The following is a 16773-nucleotide window of genomic DNA, read 5'->3' on the forward strand; positions in this document are numbered from 1 at the left end:
CTCGAATGCTTTGTTTGGAGAACTAATTGTTTTACTTGAGGGTGTTGGGCAGGAGTTTCCACTGGACATTGAATGTGTGGCTGATAAATCCTCTATTTGTCAGTAATTAGGCAGCCTGTTGGCTGTTTTCTAATGCAAGTTTCATCTCGCTCACATACAGTATGTCCTTCAGGCTAAACAGTAATGGCTTGTCTGGGTAAGGACTGGAATATTGATTTTCAACTGATGGATTTGTCACTAAGCTGGCGCATTTCTCATTTAGGGCGTAATGTAACAGCTTTTTTGGGGATATTTTGATAATACAACTCTCACTTTCACTTTGTGATATTGACAGTATTTGTATGCGTACACGATGCTGGACATGAGTTGTTTTTTCCCCTCTTTCCTATTCAAATGGAACTGAATGAGCTGTCAGTGGTTGGAAAGACTTGGGAGACGCTGCCATTTACCTGAGAGGCAATTCTGCATGCCACGTTGCGAGGGATGTACAGACGACGACTGTCAATGAGATCTAGCTGGAGCTTATGCGATTCTACGACTTTGCACAGTGAATTCATCACAGTCATAACATTGATGGATCACTCTAGGACTTGATTATTGTTAGGGAAAAAACTCAATTACTAATGTATCGTTTACTAAATTGTTCGAATAAGTTATCTGACTCCATTAACCAAACACAAACTTTATTGTCCTAACAATGCATGCTCGTTTCTTAATGGGAAAATGAACAAAGATAGCCGGCATTTTCACACGGGGGCAGATTTATTTTCTTAAAGTATTTAACTAAGTGAATTCCATCGAATTTAGCCGAATTATTGTCGAATTGGTCTAATAAGTCTTCGTCGAGCCTCCCCCTTACGATCTCTCATCTCTCTTCTCTCGTCTCTCCTTCTGTCTTCCGTCTTTTCACACATGGGGGCGTCAGCCACCCCCCATGGGTGGGCCAGGAACTCCCCACATGGCCCCCACCTCGTTTGACCAGTGCGTCACGAAGGCCCCCCTCCCCATGGGGCGGGTCGGGTGCCAGCTTCACCACCTCCTCACCAAAAGGCACCGCCATGTCTAAAGGAAACTCATATCAGCTCAAAACAATGCCAAGCGTTTATCAAAACAAGGCCTAATTCCCTCGTCAGCGCCCCGCTATCAAAATTCCCCAGCCCAAACACTCCACACTTGGAACGGCGCGACCTGTCTTCGAACTTCAGCCTCCTCTGTGAAAAATCTTCGGTTAAATGAAGCAAAACAGTTGGAGGTCTTTCATTTCGAGGAATCTGTAAGCAGTAATCAACATTTCCTTGGTTTTTGTCAGAACCCGAACAGACGGTGACCCAGACTCGGAAACACAAACGCCAACGATTCGGTGATCGCTGGGCAGAAGAGATCTAAACCGGACAGGACAGACGGGATCGATACCAGATACAGGATACACGAACTGATACCGGACAGGGCGCGAGAAGCGGGATCCATACTGAAGCAAGATACCGGACAGGACGGGACAGACGGGATCCATACTGGATACTAGATACACGAGCAAGATACAGGGCAGGGCAGGACAGACAGAATCGATACCGGATACTGGAGCAAGATACCGGACATGACAAGACAGATGGGATCGATACCGGATACTGAAGACTGGAGTAAGATACAGGACAGGACAGGCGGGATAGATATTGGATACTGGAGCAAGATACCAGACAGGATGAGACAGGCGGGATCGATACCGGATACTGGAGACTGGAATAAGATCCCGGACAGGATGAGACAGGCGGGATTGATACCGGACACTGGAGACTGGAATAAGATACCGGACAGGATGAGACAGGCGGGATTGATACCGGACACTGGAGACTGGAGCAAGATCCCGGACAGGACGAGACAGACGGTATTGATGCCGGATACTGGAGCAAGATACCGGACAGGACGAGACAGGCGGGATCGATACCAGATACTGGAGACTGGAGCAAGATACCGGACAGGACAATACAGGCGGCGTCGATACCGGATATAGGGTGCACAAGCAGGATACCGGACAGAGTCAAAATGCAAGTCTTGCAAGTGCAGAGGTTCGTTGACGGACTGTCAAGGAGTGAATGAGAGCACTGTATTTAAATAGGATGGCAGCCATTCAGATACGAGCAGTAGCTGGCGCCAAACGGGCCGGCCCAAGTGAGGGCAATGGGCAACCGTGACCGTTTTGGAGTTTTTTCTCAGAATCATAGTTTGTACCTCTTGCATCGTGCGCGTAAGTACCAGTTTGATTTTAATTCCATAGATTAAAAGATCATTCAGACGACTACTTGGGTCAAGATCATGTACCTGATTTTTTAGGGTTTTCATGAATCAATCATTCTCATTTGCATTTTTACGTAGTTAAAGAACTTATTTTTTCATATCTTCAAAGGCCTCCAGTTTTTTCTGTCTTCCATCGGTTCCTTCTTATCTTCCAGCTTGTTGAACTTCTCCTTTATCTCCTTGAACTTGTCTTTCATCCACCCATTATCTGCACCGCTTATCCTCAGTAGCGGGGGTGCTGGAGCCCATCCCAGCTATCTTCGGGAAGTGGGCAGGGGACACCCTGAACTGGTTGTCAGCCAGTCGCAGGGCAGAACTTTTCTTTCATATCCTTATCTTGGATGAGAAGTTGTAGCTTTTCTATCTCGTCAGATTTATCCAATTGGTTTCGTTTAGGCATTGTATTCTCTTTCTTTTCTTTAGTTACAGTATTAATTAACAGTATTGATGAACAACAATTCGAACCAGAGTACGTAATTTTGTACAAAACATGACCATAAAGAAACATTTTCATTTAAGTAATCACAATACTTTTCATACTTCGTCAATTATTATTAAGAGGATTTGAAATGAAAGTTTGAAAGTTGGCGTCAGTGTTGCCGTCGAAGTTATGCGCTTCCATTTTGTATTCTCTTAGCAACAAACATCCATCCATCCATCCATTAGCTGCACCACTTATCCTCAGTAGGGTCGCGGGGGTGCTGGAGCCCATCCCAGCTATCTTTGGGCAGTGGGCAGGGGACACCCTGAACTGGTTGCCAGCCAATCACAGGGCACAGACAGTTCACTCGCTCATTCACACCTAGGGACAATTTGGACCGGCCAATTAACCTGACATGCATGTTTTTGGAATGTGGGAGGAAACCGGAGTGCCCAGAGTAAACACACACAAGCACGGGGAGAACATGCAAACTCCACACAGGAAGGTTTGATCCCATAACTTCACAAAAGTGCCACATATGCGCTAACTACTGCACAGCGTGCTGTCCTTAGCAACAAACAATTAACACAATAATCAATTGAGGGAATCTCAGAGACCACTCTATGTTTCTCAAAGGCAGAACAATTACCGATCATTCCTCTTTTAGTTGTCTTCGGACGATAAGCACTGGCCTCGGTGAAGCTACATCTGCTGGAGGAAACACGGCGGCGCAGTGGTTAGCGCGTGTGCGGCACAGTTCTAGGGTCTTGGGAACGTCCTGTGTGGGTTCAAATCCAGCTACCGGACTTACTGTGCGGAGTTTGTATGTTCTCCCCGTGCTTGCGTGGGTTTTCTCCGGTTTCCTACCACATTCCAAAGACATGCATTTCAGGTGGATTGGTAGGTCCAAATTGTCCCTAGGTGTGAATGAGCGAGTGAGTTGTCTGTCCCTGTGTGCCCTGCGATTGGCTGGCAACCAGTTCAGGGTGTCCCCTGTCCACTGCCCGATGATTGCTGGAATGGGCTCCAGCACCCCCGCGACCCTACTGAGGATAAGCGGTGCAGATAATGAGATGAGACTTTACATGTGCGGACACTCAACATCGTAAAACGTTACATATTCATTGTGTTGATATTTATTATATAAGGGGGAAAAATCAGTCATTTAAAAAAAAAACAACGAAATCCAAAAATTGTGAGGTTAAATATAAAAAGAACTGTATCACTAAATTTTAGCAAAACATTTTAGTAAAAAAAGGATAACCATTTCATATAGTTTTAACTGACTGCACGTCACTGCTGAAGGTTTTAACTGTGACCAGAACAGTCTTAGGTTTTAGTGAGGTTTTAGCACCCCCCTTTGGTAAGAAAGAGTAACAAAAGTAATGCATTTTACACTAAGTGCTTAGCATTTATTTTTCTCATAACAAAAAAACTCACAGTAGCATTATAAAATATGCGCAGGTGGGTAACTCTACGATCCTTGAGACTTTCAATAAACACAAACACAATTTCCGTTTACAACACTGACCATAAGATATAAATAGCGATATGCAAAGCACAGAGAAACAAATACTTAGAAAAAGTACCAAAATACAAAAAGAGTATGATACCACACTTGATCTGAACTGTCTAGCGTTTCGCTCAATAAAAAGATAATTATTCTACTGCAATTATTCCCCAATATGAATGACTATTTTACACTATAAAACATATTTTACAGGCATGGAATTCCCCCAAAAGGCGTTTTTTTCGTTTTTTAATCAATATGGCACTCTGATTGTCTTTACTTCAGTTTAATATTGCAGTGCCTGCTTTATTCAAAGGGACAATGTGTAATATTTAGCGCCTCCTAGTTGTAAAACATAACTTTTATTTATTAAAATGGATAATTAATAAATACGTTAAAATGGCATTTATTCATAAATTCTCACGGTTGGAGTGATTTGTTTTTGTTTCACATACTATGAGGTTTACCTAGAGGGAGCTGACCTGTTTGTCTGACATCTTGCTTTTTTCTCATCTTTTTTTTCTTCTTTTTATTGCATTTTTCTTTTTTTCTCTCTTTTATATTTTTTTCATTCTTTTTTTCCTTGTTTCCCACTTTTTCCTTTATTGTTAACTTTTTCTCCGTTTTCGTGGTTTTCTTTCTATTTCTTCTTTTTTGCTTTTTGTTCTTTTTTCAGTTTTGTCTTTTTTATTTTCTATTTTTTTTCCTTTTTTTTCTTTTATTGCAAAAGGCTGAGCATTTTTTTTTAAATAGGGCTTTTTAGTCACTTTGAGTCTCCACAATTTGTGATCTTTTTACTCATTTTTGCTTGCAATACAAAATACAGTGATATTTAGTTGCACAATATTACACATTGTCCCTTTAAATGCACTAGGCAAATGTATCTACTGTGTTTTTTTATTTCATTCATTCCTTATTTCTGGATCCATTTTTCGTTTATGACTTGAAAGACTTCAATATATAAAAATATGAATTATCAACCAGCATGTGTACTTCATACACAGCAAAACGGTTTTACCCATTTTTTTATTATTCTAAAGGGACAGTGTGCATGACCTAGCCACTCAATGTTGCAGTATTGTGTGGAGCAATCAAAAGCCTTTCGCAAGCTATTTTCTTTCAAGTACCCGCGGCAGCAAGATGGCATACAATTATGTCAGCTCGGTCTTGGTGAGGCTCAAGTTGTGTGAAATAAATAAAAAATTTCCCATTTTCAAATATGGGTGTTTACGTGATAGTTCATGTATTTTTGCTTTTTTTTTGGAATACATTTTATTTTTTATTAACTCAATTATTTACCACTAGAAGGTGCTAAATAAAACACACTGTCCTTTTAAAACTGTGAAATTTGGTAAGGCTTAAGTGAATTTTATATAGATTATATATTTAAAGATTACATAGGCAAACCAATTTGATTCCTTATCATTTGAATCAATATTGTTCTGTTCTTTTAACCATTGGGAGGCGCTAAACCAGGGGTGTCAAACTCATTTTAACTCGGGGGCCACACGATAGAACAAACATTCTGTCGGGGGCCAGACTAGTAGAATAAAGAGAGATGAAGAAATAAGAGAAAGAGGGAGGGAAAAGGAGAGAGGGCGGGACAAAGAAAGAGAAAGAGAGAGCGGGAGAGCGATAGAAACAAAAGAGATAAAAAGAAGTCATGAGAGAGGGGGAAAGAAAGGGAGAGGAAAGAATTCCAAAGAGAAATAGAAAGACAGAAGGAGAGAAAAGAGAAAACAAAGCGCAAAGGGTAGGAAGATAGAAAGAGAAAAGAGAGAAAAGGAAAAAAGGAAGTTAGAGCAAAACAAGTTAAAAAGACACAGAGAGAGAAAGACAAAGAGCAACAAAGGAAGAGAAAAAGAGAGACACGGAGAGTGAAAGAGACAGAGAGAGGGAGAGAGAAATAAATACAAGTACAGTGTCTTTGTGAGAGGCATCTGGCTTTGGCAACATCAAGTTGACATATTTCAACCTGCAGCTTGTTTTTCTCTTGCGCTTCTCTGCGTGTTGTCTCGCGGGCTGGATTCAATCCCTTAGCAGGCCCGATCTGGCTCGCGGTCCGCCTGTTTGACACCTGTGCGCTAAACAATACACATTGTCCCTTAAAGTACGATTTTTCTTACTTTACTACATTTTGAACTTTATCGTTTAGCAAAAGATGTCCTTAAAACTGTCTATCACCATATATTATATAGCAGAAGGCATATATTTCCTTGATTTTTTTCCCCCAAACTATTATAGAAAAATAATATTTAAAATGTTCTTAATTACTGCTAGTGTAGATAATTTGGCTTTTCTTAAAAAGTTTTTTAATATTACTAGAAAAACAAGTTCAAAAACATTGTAAAATAATAGAAAAACGTGTAAAAAGCAGTAATCCCTCGTTTTTCGCAGGGGTTGCATTCTAAAAACATCCCGCAATAGTAAAAACCTTAATTCATTTATTCAGTATTTATTTATTTGTTATATAGATTTATTATATATATATATATATATATATATATATATATATATATATATATATATATGTCAACAAATAAGCTCTGTACTGTCAAATAATCATTTTCAATGTAATTTTGCGGTTTTAATGCACAAGTGTAGTGGTTTGCAATAATCTGTGGTCTGTGCAGCCCTTTGAGACTCTTTGTGATAAAGGGCTACACAAATAAACTTGATTAAGGACATGACGCACTATAATGATAATAGTTCTTTGCTGCCATCTTGTGGACATTATAAATAACTGCATCTACTTTCTGATTCTACTATACAGTAACCATATATTCTTCACACAGTTTTGAAAAAGCGCCAGGGTGCCACTACAGAGTGCCAAAGACCCGCATGTGGATCCCGAGCAGGTTTAGCGGGTGGAGAGGTCCATTTTTGATGGCGATAGAAAGCATCCTTCTCTGTTTGGCCAATCCTAACGCCAAAAACTATGCACAATGAAAATCCGATACAGCAAGGGATTACTGTAAGCCGAATTCTTTGTCAATTCTGTAACTTTTTTTAGTGTATTTAGGATATCATCTATTGTCTGATAATACTGAATGCACTCGATGAATCTAGTACGCTTGTTCTTCCTCCTCACGATGGAGCGTGTGCATCTTGAGCAGCATCTTGAACTTCTCCAGCTCCTTCTCTGCCTCTTTCAATTTCCTATGTAGTGTGTCGTTGGCTTTCTGAAGCCTCTTGTTTTCCTGAATCAAAAAAGAAAGAAAAATGAATGTTTCTCATTTTTTCGTTTCAGTCAAACTACTTACATAACCGCCATTCCATTTCATCAACAAATATCAAATAGAATAGAATAGAATAGAATATACCTTTATTGTCATTGTTACAAAATGGGTTAACATATTGTGACAACGAAATTGGGCATGACACTCCAGTTTTACACATACACAGTGAATGAAATATCTACATTATTAAATACTACTTGTTTTGTAAATGTGTTTTTATAGTGGTTAGTATGTGAAGTTGTGAGTGAGTATTGTATGTACGGGAATCTTAGGTGGACTTTGATAGTTGAATTTTGTCCAGCTAAGGGCCACCGTAGCGCTGCAAAAGGGAGACCTGTAAAGGTTACCAAACAAGTATTGATAATAAGGAAGCTGCTTTGTTTAAGCCCGAGTCACAAAAGTTTGATCTCTAGGCTTCACTTTAACTCGTGCTTCATTCTTTCATAAAGAGAGACGTTGACGCCTGTTTCAACAACAAAAAATGATTATTAAACATGTACAGTAAGCCTCCTTGGTGAGTGCAGTGAGGTATTGTTCAAGACACTCAAATTAGGTAGAGAAGACATCAATGGATTTTAAGTCGGCCAAAATCTCTCTTCCTCCTCCCGAGTCCTCACAAATGAAATCTGAAAATTTGGCTTTGCTTCTGACTCGGTCCCTCAAATCAAGTTATTTGGTCGGGCTCGGGCTGGTTCGGGCCTTAATACCCTCGGGTTGGAATTTTTACATCTATTCTGCTGCAACTAAAATAAAAGACTGGTATTCTCTTGAGGAATGAAATGTTATCAAATATCCCAAATATTATTTTGCTGTGTGGTGCATTCACATACCACCAAGGAAAACGTATCACTCACCGATGTCAGGGCTTCGGTGACAGATTTATTGTCATCTTCTGGCTCGCGAGGCTTCTGAAGAACAGAAACTCGGTTCTCCCACTTTGCACAGTGGCGCTGTTTCCTCTGCTCCAGTGGACTGGCACACGAAGGGGCGGACCCCGTTGGGGTCCCCGGGCACGGATCAGGCCCAACGGAATCGGGGGACTGCAGTGGACCTTCGGTCTGAGTGGCACTGTGGACCTGGTTTAGCCTTGGATCGGAGGTGACCGGAGAGCCTGGACTCCAGTCTTTGCTGTTTTTAGGCGGGTACTGGAAAGGGCATTCGTCAGAACCTGAAGGAGAAATTGGTATATAGTTAAACAACATGTTAGTATTACTAACACAAAAAAAGGTAAACAATTTTGTTTTATCAGTGTCGGGACTGATCCGTTCCTTTGAAATGTACTCCTGGAACGTAATTACTCTTCGCGGGAATGAATACTGTAAATTTTGTAACTCGACTGTCAATACAACTGTTTGTCTTACAGTCACCATGTAGCAAAAAAACGTTAATCTGCTAGCAACGGTTAGTACAATGGGCATAGTACAGCTAAACACAGTTAGTTACAGTGGCGTCATATCAAGCAAGTAAGAGGATGTTGAATTATATGAACGAGGACGCTGATGTTTTCCCTAATGTATGTACTTGCACCCAAGCCGTATTTACAACCAGGGTTGGTTAGGGTTACTTTAACTGGATTACTTTCAATAACTTTTGGATTACTCCAATACCAAATTTGCTAATAAAAGACAAAAGAAACTAAATATGAATAAAATTACTAAATTTTGTGCAGGCTTGGGGAGTAACGGAATACATGGAACGGCAAAAATGATGTTGGCTAGCTGTTTGGATTTATTTTCATTTTGTTTCTGTCGCATTTTATGTTAGTTTTGCCGGAGATCAAAGCCAGGAGAGAAGGCTTACCACGTGTAGTGAGTCATCGTTTTATTCATATTTAGTTTCTTTTGTCTTTTATTAGCATATTTGGTATTGGAGTAATCCAAAAGTAATTGAAAGTAATCAAGTTAAAGTAACCTTACCCAACCCTGTTTACAACTATAAAATAAAATACAGAAAATAGGGGGGGGTGTCAATTTTTATGCCCATTTTTTGGTTGTGTGTCACCTGTAGCGAATGTTAGGTGTGGCTTATACGGGAACAACAAACCAAGTCAATCAATGGGGCAAATGTGAGCATAGATTTTGCAAAAAAAAAAGGGAGCTGGATTTTGCCCCTTTTTAATATGTAAAATTATTTTTGCAACACAACATGCCTGTAGAAAAAAAGGAAACGTCTTGGGCAGTACCTAGAAACGGAGAAGGAAATCATCAAATGATTTGAAGCTCAGAGACAAATTGGATATGGAGTGTGTTGCTTAAGTGTTTGTTTACAAGCTCACTCGATTGTACAAACCAAGAAATATGAAGGCTTCACCGCTTCCACAGGTTGGTGTACACATTTTCTTCTCTTATTTTACTATGTTGCTATTCTAAAGTAGTTCTAGTGGGTCGGATTCAGTACAAATTTAAACGGTAATTTGTCACTAGATTGTTACTTTCAAAGTAGCCAATTACTTTTTAAATGAAGTAACAAGTAGCTGTATTTATTTACTGTTTTTCAGCAACTTGCCCACCACTGCATTCGGTCAAACCATTGATGTATACTTGTATATATTCCTATACATCTTTGGTGTCCGGAAGAGTTAAGGAGAAGTACACACTTTGCTTGAGTGGGAACTGAAATAACTAGTTATTTAGTGTTTAAAAGTAAACAAGCAGTTGATTAAAGTCATTCTGGAGTCCAAGAGTAAGGCAAATGAAACATGATGACACCAGTATACGACTCCAGTACCGTGATAGGACAAAGAAGTACATGGAGCTCACTATGTCCAACGCAGAGGAGGTTGTTTGACTAGAAATGGAGCAGCAAGACTTTTGACTAAGACAAGAACGTTTGACCATATCACTCCAATGTTTCCTAACTTGCATTGGCTCCCGGTCCACATAAGTTGTGTCTTTAAGATTCTCTTACTAACATGAAAATGTATGCATGGACTTGCGCCCTCTTATCTTTCTGATTTGATTCCCCCTTATGTTCCTGCGAAGAGCCTCTGCTCTGAAAATGCTGATCGACTTGTGACTCCAAGGGCAAAGAAGAAATCTGCAGGCTTAAAAGTGTTCTCCATCTGGGCCCAGGTACTGTGAAATGCTCTGCTTCTGGAGATCAGATCTACAACCTCAGTTTTTAAATCAAGACTTAAGACACAGTTCTTTTCTTTAGCTTATAACTGATGCAGATTTCATACTTTTCATTTTGCGTCCTTTCCGGCTGACTGGTTGGCGGCAAAATGAGGGTGAAGAACGTTTTGGGATGAGCACTATGACCTGAAGCATGTCATCATCTGCATTGACCAGGTGGCTGAGATGGGTAGCTACGTAGTTCCAGCAATGGACTTTTGGACAATTTTACATATTACCTCTGTTTTTTAATGATTTTCACTATGTTTTGTGTTGTGTTACCCAATGCAACATCAATTGCAGCCTGGTCATCCTGGAAGGGGGATTACCACTTGTCTGGCCCCTTTTCAAGGTATCTTATTGTCCTCATGTTGAGTTTTTGAGTTTTTCCTTGCCAGCATCTCAGTATCGGATCAGGGGCTGGTCTAATTGTGGCCTGTACAGTCCTTTGAGACATTTTGTGATTAAGGGCTATACAAATAAATGTGACTTGACTTGAGAGCCTAGTATAAGAAAGCAAGTGTTTAAGTGCGATGAGACCAGTCTTTTGAGAAGAAAATGCTAGCAAATAGGTACCGTTATTTTCAGACTACAAGACACTCTAAATTAGAAGACACACCTGCGAAACGGTCTCCAGTGGAATATGTTTTCATATATAAGGTTCACCTGACTATAAGGTGCATAAATCTAACACCGCTGTAAGTGTTGGGATTTCATAACACACAAAAAAATAATAAAACTTAAAAAAATACTTTCATAGAAGATAAGGTAACAGAATAAAATCACATTTTACCACTAAAACTTGATTCATTCATATATGGTTATCATATCAAATAGCATTTCATTGCAATTATTCATTTCCATTTTAGGGTATTTTTTCCTGATTTATAAGACACACTGGATTATAAGGCACACCAGCAAATTTCAGTAAATTTTTTGGTGTTTAGGTGCGCCCTAAAGTTCAGAAAATACAGTAATGTTGAAGGAGGAAACAAATATGCCATTACACCTCTCTTCAAATTTAAGTCTATGGCACAAATGTGATAAAAGGTATTATTATTGTTATTATTTTGATAGATTGATATGTCAATATAGGCAGGCGCAGTGGTTAGCGTGTGTGCGGCACAGTTCTAAGGTCTTGGGAACCTCCTGTGTGGGTTCAAATCCAGCTACCATACTTCCTGTGTGGAGTTTGCATGTTCTCCCCGTGCTTGGGTGGGTTTCCTCCGGGCACTCTGGTTTCCTCCCACATTCCAAAGACATGCATTTCAGGTGGATTGGCCGGTCCAGATTGTCCCTAGGTGTGAATGAGCGAGCGAGTTGTCTGTCCTGTGTGCCCTGCGATTGGCTGGCAACCAGTTCAGGGTGTCCCCTGCCCACTGCCCGATGATTGCTGGGATGGGCTCCAGCACCCCCGCGACCCTACTGAGGATATGCGGTGCGGCTAATGAGATGAGATAGATATGTCAATATTTTATCCTTCTCTTTGTTAAGGGCTGAATTGCTGGTCAGGTCCACATTTTATCGAGGAAAAAAAAAAGGAGTTATCATATGGGCCAGGACAGATTATTGACTTTACCATTATCTCCTATAGTAAAAATGAATTCAGATCTTGACCGTCAACCTGGAACAGATTAAGTTCAAATGCCGAAGTGGTACCGTAGACTGATAACAAACGGGGACGGTTGCATAGTCCTGACACACCTTCTGAGGTTCCTGCGGTAACAGGTGTGGAGCTGGGTGTGGGACTATCAGTGGTGTTGTTGTTTATCCGGGTGTTCTTCTTGCACTCAAAGGCCACCTGGTCCTTGCACAGTTTGTGGCAGTTCATCCCGCAGTCTGTGAAATTGCAGGGCAAAACCACAACAGGAAATTAACTCTTTGCTCTCACTCTCACACCTTTGCACACTCACCTTGAAGAAAAAAACGTTTGAGAGGTATGGAATTTACCAGTATAGCCAAAATTAAATGCGGAAAAAACACATTTATTTTTACACATCCATATATTTTCTTGGTTAGGAATGTGTGGTTACGTCCCACCATGTGTCCGTTTTTTTGTCGTTTTTCACTTCCTTTTTTGCACTAATGGAATGTTTTACATTGCAAATATCTATGAATTTATTTGATACAATGATTACATTGTAACAAAATGACCATAAATCTAGATTTGTCTATTTCACATGGCAGCGACAATATGTTTAAAATAAAGAGTGATTTGGCTAAAAACTACACAAAACAAGAACTTTTAAAACAACTTTCTCATCCTACAAAGGTTGGTACACCTCAAATATGTTGCACATGATGTCATGATTACAGATTTGAATCAGCTGTGCCCGCTCATTTGGCGCCAACTGCCGCAGGTTCTGATTGGCTCCCTGTCACTATTTGAACCCAGTCCTGTCAATCCCCTGTTGTCAGTCCGCCTGCGAACCTCAGTGAATACTAGGCAAGGCTTTTTCGACCCTAACTCCCACCTGTCCCGTTTTTTTGCTCCCGTCTGTCTCCGGCTACAACCTGTTTTGCTCCTGACCACGTCTATTTTCCCGTCCCGGCTTACGACCTCTTTTTGTCCCCGACTACGTCTACTTTCCCGTTCTGGCTTATGACTCGTTTCCAACCCTGACCACGCCTTGCTCTTCCAGTCCCGGCTACCGATCAGTTTTTGCGTCCCTGACACCACCATCGCTCGCTATGGAAGATCCACTTCCGTGTTCGAATCACAATCCGAGTACGAGAGCGACTTGCTTCCTCTGTCCAGCGAATACTGGATCGTGGGTGCTGCCCTTCCTCTTTCTTTTAATAAAATTGTGAGAAAACGTTACGCGATTGGGTCTACCCTTTGTGCTGGTCCTGACAGATAATGGATTAGAATTTTTGTTTTGATTAAGTTTCCATGGAGATATTTACCATCGATATTTGTATTGTTCATTTCTGACAAATTATGAAATATTTTTATTTATTAGTTAACCACATATTTTTCCCTTTTGATTGTGCTCTAGTGCATGGATTTTACTTATATTTGGGATAAAGGAAATGTAAAATTTGCTTTTTCATGTTTAAAGTACTAAAGATTATTGCATTAAAACATTGGATGCATGTTTGAACAACAGACTGTTTTATTCCTCTAGTAAGAATGTTTATGATATCAATGATAATTATAATAATAACAACAGTCACAGGCCATCAACAAACTTATTGTCTGCATTCTTTTCAGCTGATTTTGAATGAATCTGATGTGCTGAGTCTAGAAATCACATTGCATCAGTCAGGTCAAGTTTTTGAGATATGGCCAATAGTGTTATTCTACGTTTTTGTTCACATGTACGCATGTGTGGAGCGTTTTAGAAGTCTGTCTTTAATTTATTTCATTATTACTGTCTTTGTTGTTTTATTTTATGTATGAAATCTGTAAGGGAAAGTATAGTTTGATTATAGTTTGAAGGTGCCTTTGTATGATCTTATCCTCAAAAGTACCTTAACAAAGCCAGAGATGACAGTATATTCAGGTTCTGTTTCTATTCTTACAACAATTGTATCATCTATTAATCAAGATGTCCTTCACTTTAGTGCTGGGCAATCTGGTCTGGTATTGCCTCCACTTGCTATACTCCTTTGATTTTAAAGTAAGTTAATGTTCTTTTATGTTACAAGTTTCATTTTTCTTACTGTTTATTTATTGTGCTTGCTCGCCATCTAATGATCAGCATTATATCGCTCCATCTAATCATGTGATTTTGTTTAAGCCAATTAGATTCATTTCATGTATTCATGTGATCTTGGTTAAGCCAATTAGATTTCTTGTTTCATGCCTGTGTTTTGAATAAATGGGCTAGTAGTTATCAGATGGGGGTCTTTCCTCTCTTAGACGATCTTGGAAGCAGATCTAGGGGAAAGCTCAGGTGGGATGCGCATCCGTTGAAAGGGATACCCAAAATCAATCTCCGACTCAGTGTTTCTTTCTTTACTTTAATACATTCTCAAATTTTAACCTTGAAAAATATACCATTATCATTATTATCATGACAAAGTGTTCACTGATGCGTTTGCTTTCTGTGTGCCTTGTTTTTACAGTTTACGGTAATTGATCTTTCCATCAGGTAATCAACAAATATTGTCGGAAAAACATTTTTCCCTTAAAAACCTTACTTAAGGTGAGGTCTGTATGATGTGCATTGACAAAAATGAACTGATAATGCCTAAAAAATGTATTTAATTGTGTCACACAGTCTGTTTTATCCAACTTAGCACACAACCTTGACCTGATGGAGAAAAACAGGATGATTTTTACTGATTTGGCAGGGCCAGAGTACCCTAGATCAGTTGTAAAAATTTAGAAGTTCAAAAGGTTAAAAAATAATGGCCAATAATAAAAACACATTACGATAGAGTATGTAAATGCGCCTGTAGTGTTGATAAATGTCAATTTGTTAAAAAACAGAGATTTTGAACTCGAGTGTCCTCATATAATCAGACAAATGCTTTAAATAATTTTGTGGTAAAGAATTATTGGATAGGTTCTGAAAAGAATGTCAAAAAAATTGAAAGCCAAGAGAAACACTTTTTTTAGTGGATGAGGCATTTTTAAAAGCACTTTTGATTTACGGTATGCTTTAAACGCAATCATGGACTGCCCCCTGTATGTCAGAATCAGAACTACATGTGATCCTGTGGAGACTCAAGCATTCGCTTCAAAAGGATTAGAGCCACTCTAATACTAAAAAATCCCATTTATATGAGAAATCAAGTACACACTCAAGTTTTTGGATTGGAAATAAGACTGTACAAGAAGGAAAAACAAGTATTGAGGTTTAATAGTGTACAAATAAAATACATGAGATATACCTGCATATTTTAGCTCTAATAAATCTAAAAAATTACCTTTGCATCTGTAGCCTTGCTTGATGACACCCCACAGCTGGGAAAAAACATATTTTGTTATAAGCTGGCATCCAAATTGAAAAATAATGTGTTTTTTTTCGGTGCATGTTGGCTCCTCAGGTGACTTACAAATCCAGAGCAGTTATCACAGAAGGTCGGCTTCATGTACGTGGTCTCCTGGAAGTTATGCACAAATCCCAGGCCAAGTTTGGAGCAGATGACACTGGCTCGCATAAAATAAGCCGTGATTTCATCCCTGCTGACGAGTCCTTCTCTGCAATAACACATGACAAATAGTGTTAAAAATTAAAAAAAAACACTGTTTACAAGGATATTTTGCTCTAGTTTTCAATGGTCTGCAATCAGTGTTACAAATGAATGCATTTCTGGAACCAATTACTTTTCAAGGTAATGAGTACTTTAACGCGATATTAAAATTGTATAGCTCAGCTGTTGTTACAACATGGTGCGTTACTTTACTACCTAAGTGTCATTTAATCCGCAACGGTTAAGAAGGGAATATGAAAAACAACTGATTACAGTTACGGTGGCACAGTCTCAAGCACAGACTGAGGACATTGAGTTTCTCCCCATGGAGATATTCTCCCTCCTGATTATACTCACATCCAAGCCAAATTTACAACTATAAAACAAAATAATTAAATTAGTGGGTCAGTTTATATGCACATATTTGGTTATGTAACACCAGTAGCAAAAGGTAGGCATAATGTGAGCTTATGCAGGAACAAAGAAAATCAGTGATAGAGCAAATGTCAGCACAGAATTTACGGTAAAAGTGTTATGAATTTTGGTCATTTTATTTGTAAAATATGATTGGCAATACACTAGGCCCAGGTAAAAAAAACATCTTGGACAGTACTTAGAAATTGAAAAGAAAATCATTATGTGTATTGAAGCTAGGAGACAAAATGGATATAGAGTGTCTCGGCTAAATGTTCGTTTTATTTATGTGCCTGCTTGAAAGCAATTTTAGGGGGCTTCAATGAGAGTATGTACAGTAATTTGCAACATGATAGTTACCTGCAGAGTAATATGCAACTTTTGGGTGCCAGTAATCCAGAAGGTAACAGAAATCTTTTTTAAACAAAGTAACTGGTTACTTTTACTAATTACAGCGGTACCTCTTTCTGAGCTTAATTTGTTCCAAGATCGTACTGTTCGCTCAAATTATTGTGTAACAAGCAGATAAAAACAATATTAAAAAAAAGTAATAAGATAAATAAGATGATATTGACAAAAAAAAAAAAGCAAGTTTATTATGAGCGCCATAACGAATGCAGGGTGGCGGTTGCAATGTAG

The 16773-nt window shown here is 39.3% G+C and overlaps 1 protein-coding gene across 1 annotated transcript in view; it reads right to left on the reverse strand.

The window, feature by feature from the left end:
• Positions 1–6775: 6775 nt before the first annotated feature.
• Positions 6776–16773, reverse strand: part of LOC148351838 (RAS guanyl-releasing protein 1-like) — a 41798-nt gene continuing 31800 nt past the window's right edge. The window contains exons 13-17 of the mRNA XM_088353949.1: positions 15583–15727; positions 15454–15490; positions 12280–12414; positions 8317–8630; positions 6776–7423 (exon numbers count right to left, since the gene is read on the reverse strand). Coding sequence (XP_088210075.1) covers positions 7289–7423; positions 8317–8630; positions 12280–12414; positions 15454–15490; positions 15583–15727 — 766 coding nt within the window. The 3' untranslated portion in view covers positions 6776–7288. The remainder of the gene's footprint in view (positions 7424–8316; positions 8631–12279; positions 12415–15453; positions 15491–15582; positions 15728–16773) is intronic.

The sequence above is a fragment of the Urocampus carinirostris genome, chromosome 15, assembly GCF_059441175.1.
Source record: "Urocampus carinirostris isolate Australia breed hairy pipefish chromosome 15, RoL_Ucar_1.0, whole genome shotgun sequence".
NCBI classification, from domain to species: Eukaryota; Metazoa; Chordata; class Actinopteri; order Syngnathiformes; family Syngnathidae; genus Urocampus; species Urocampus carinirostris.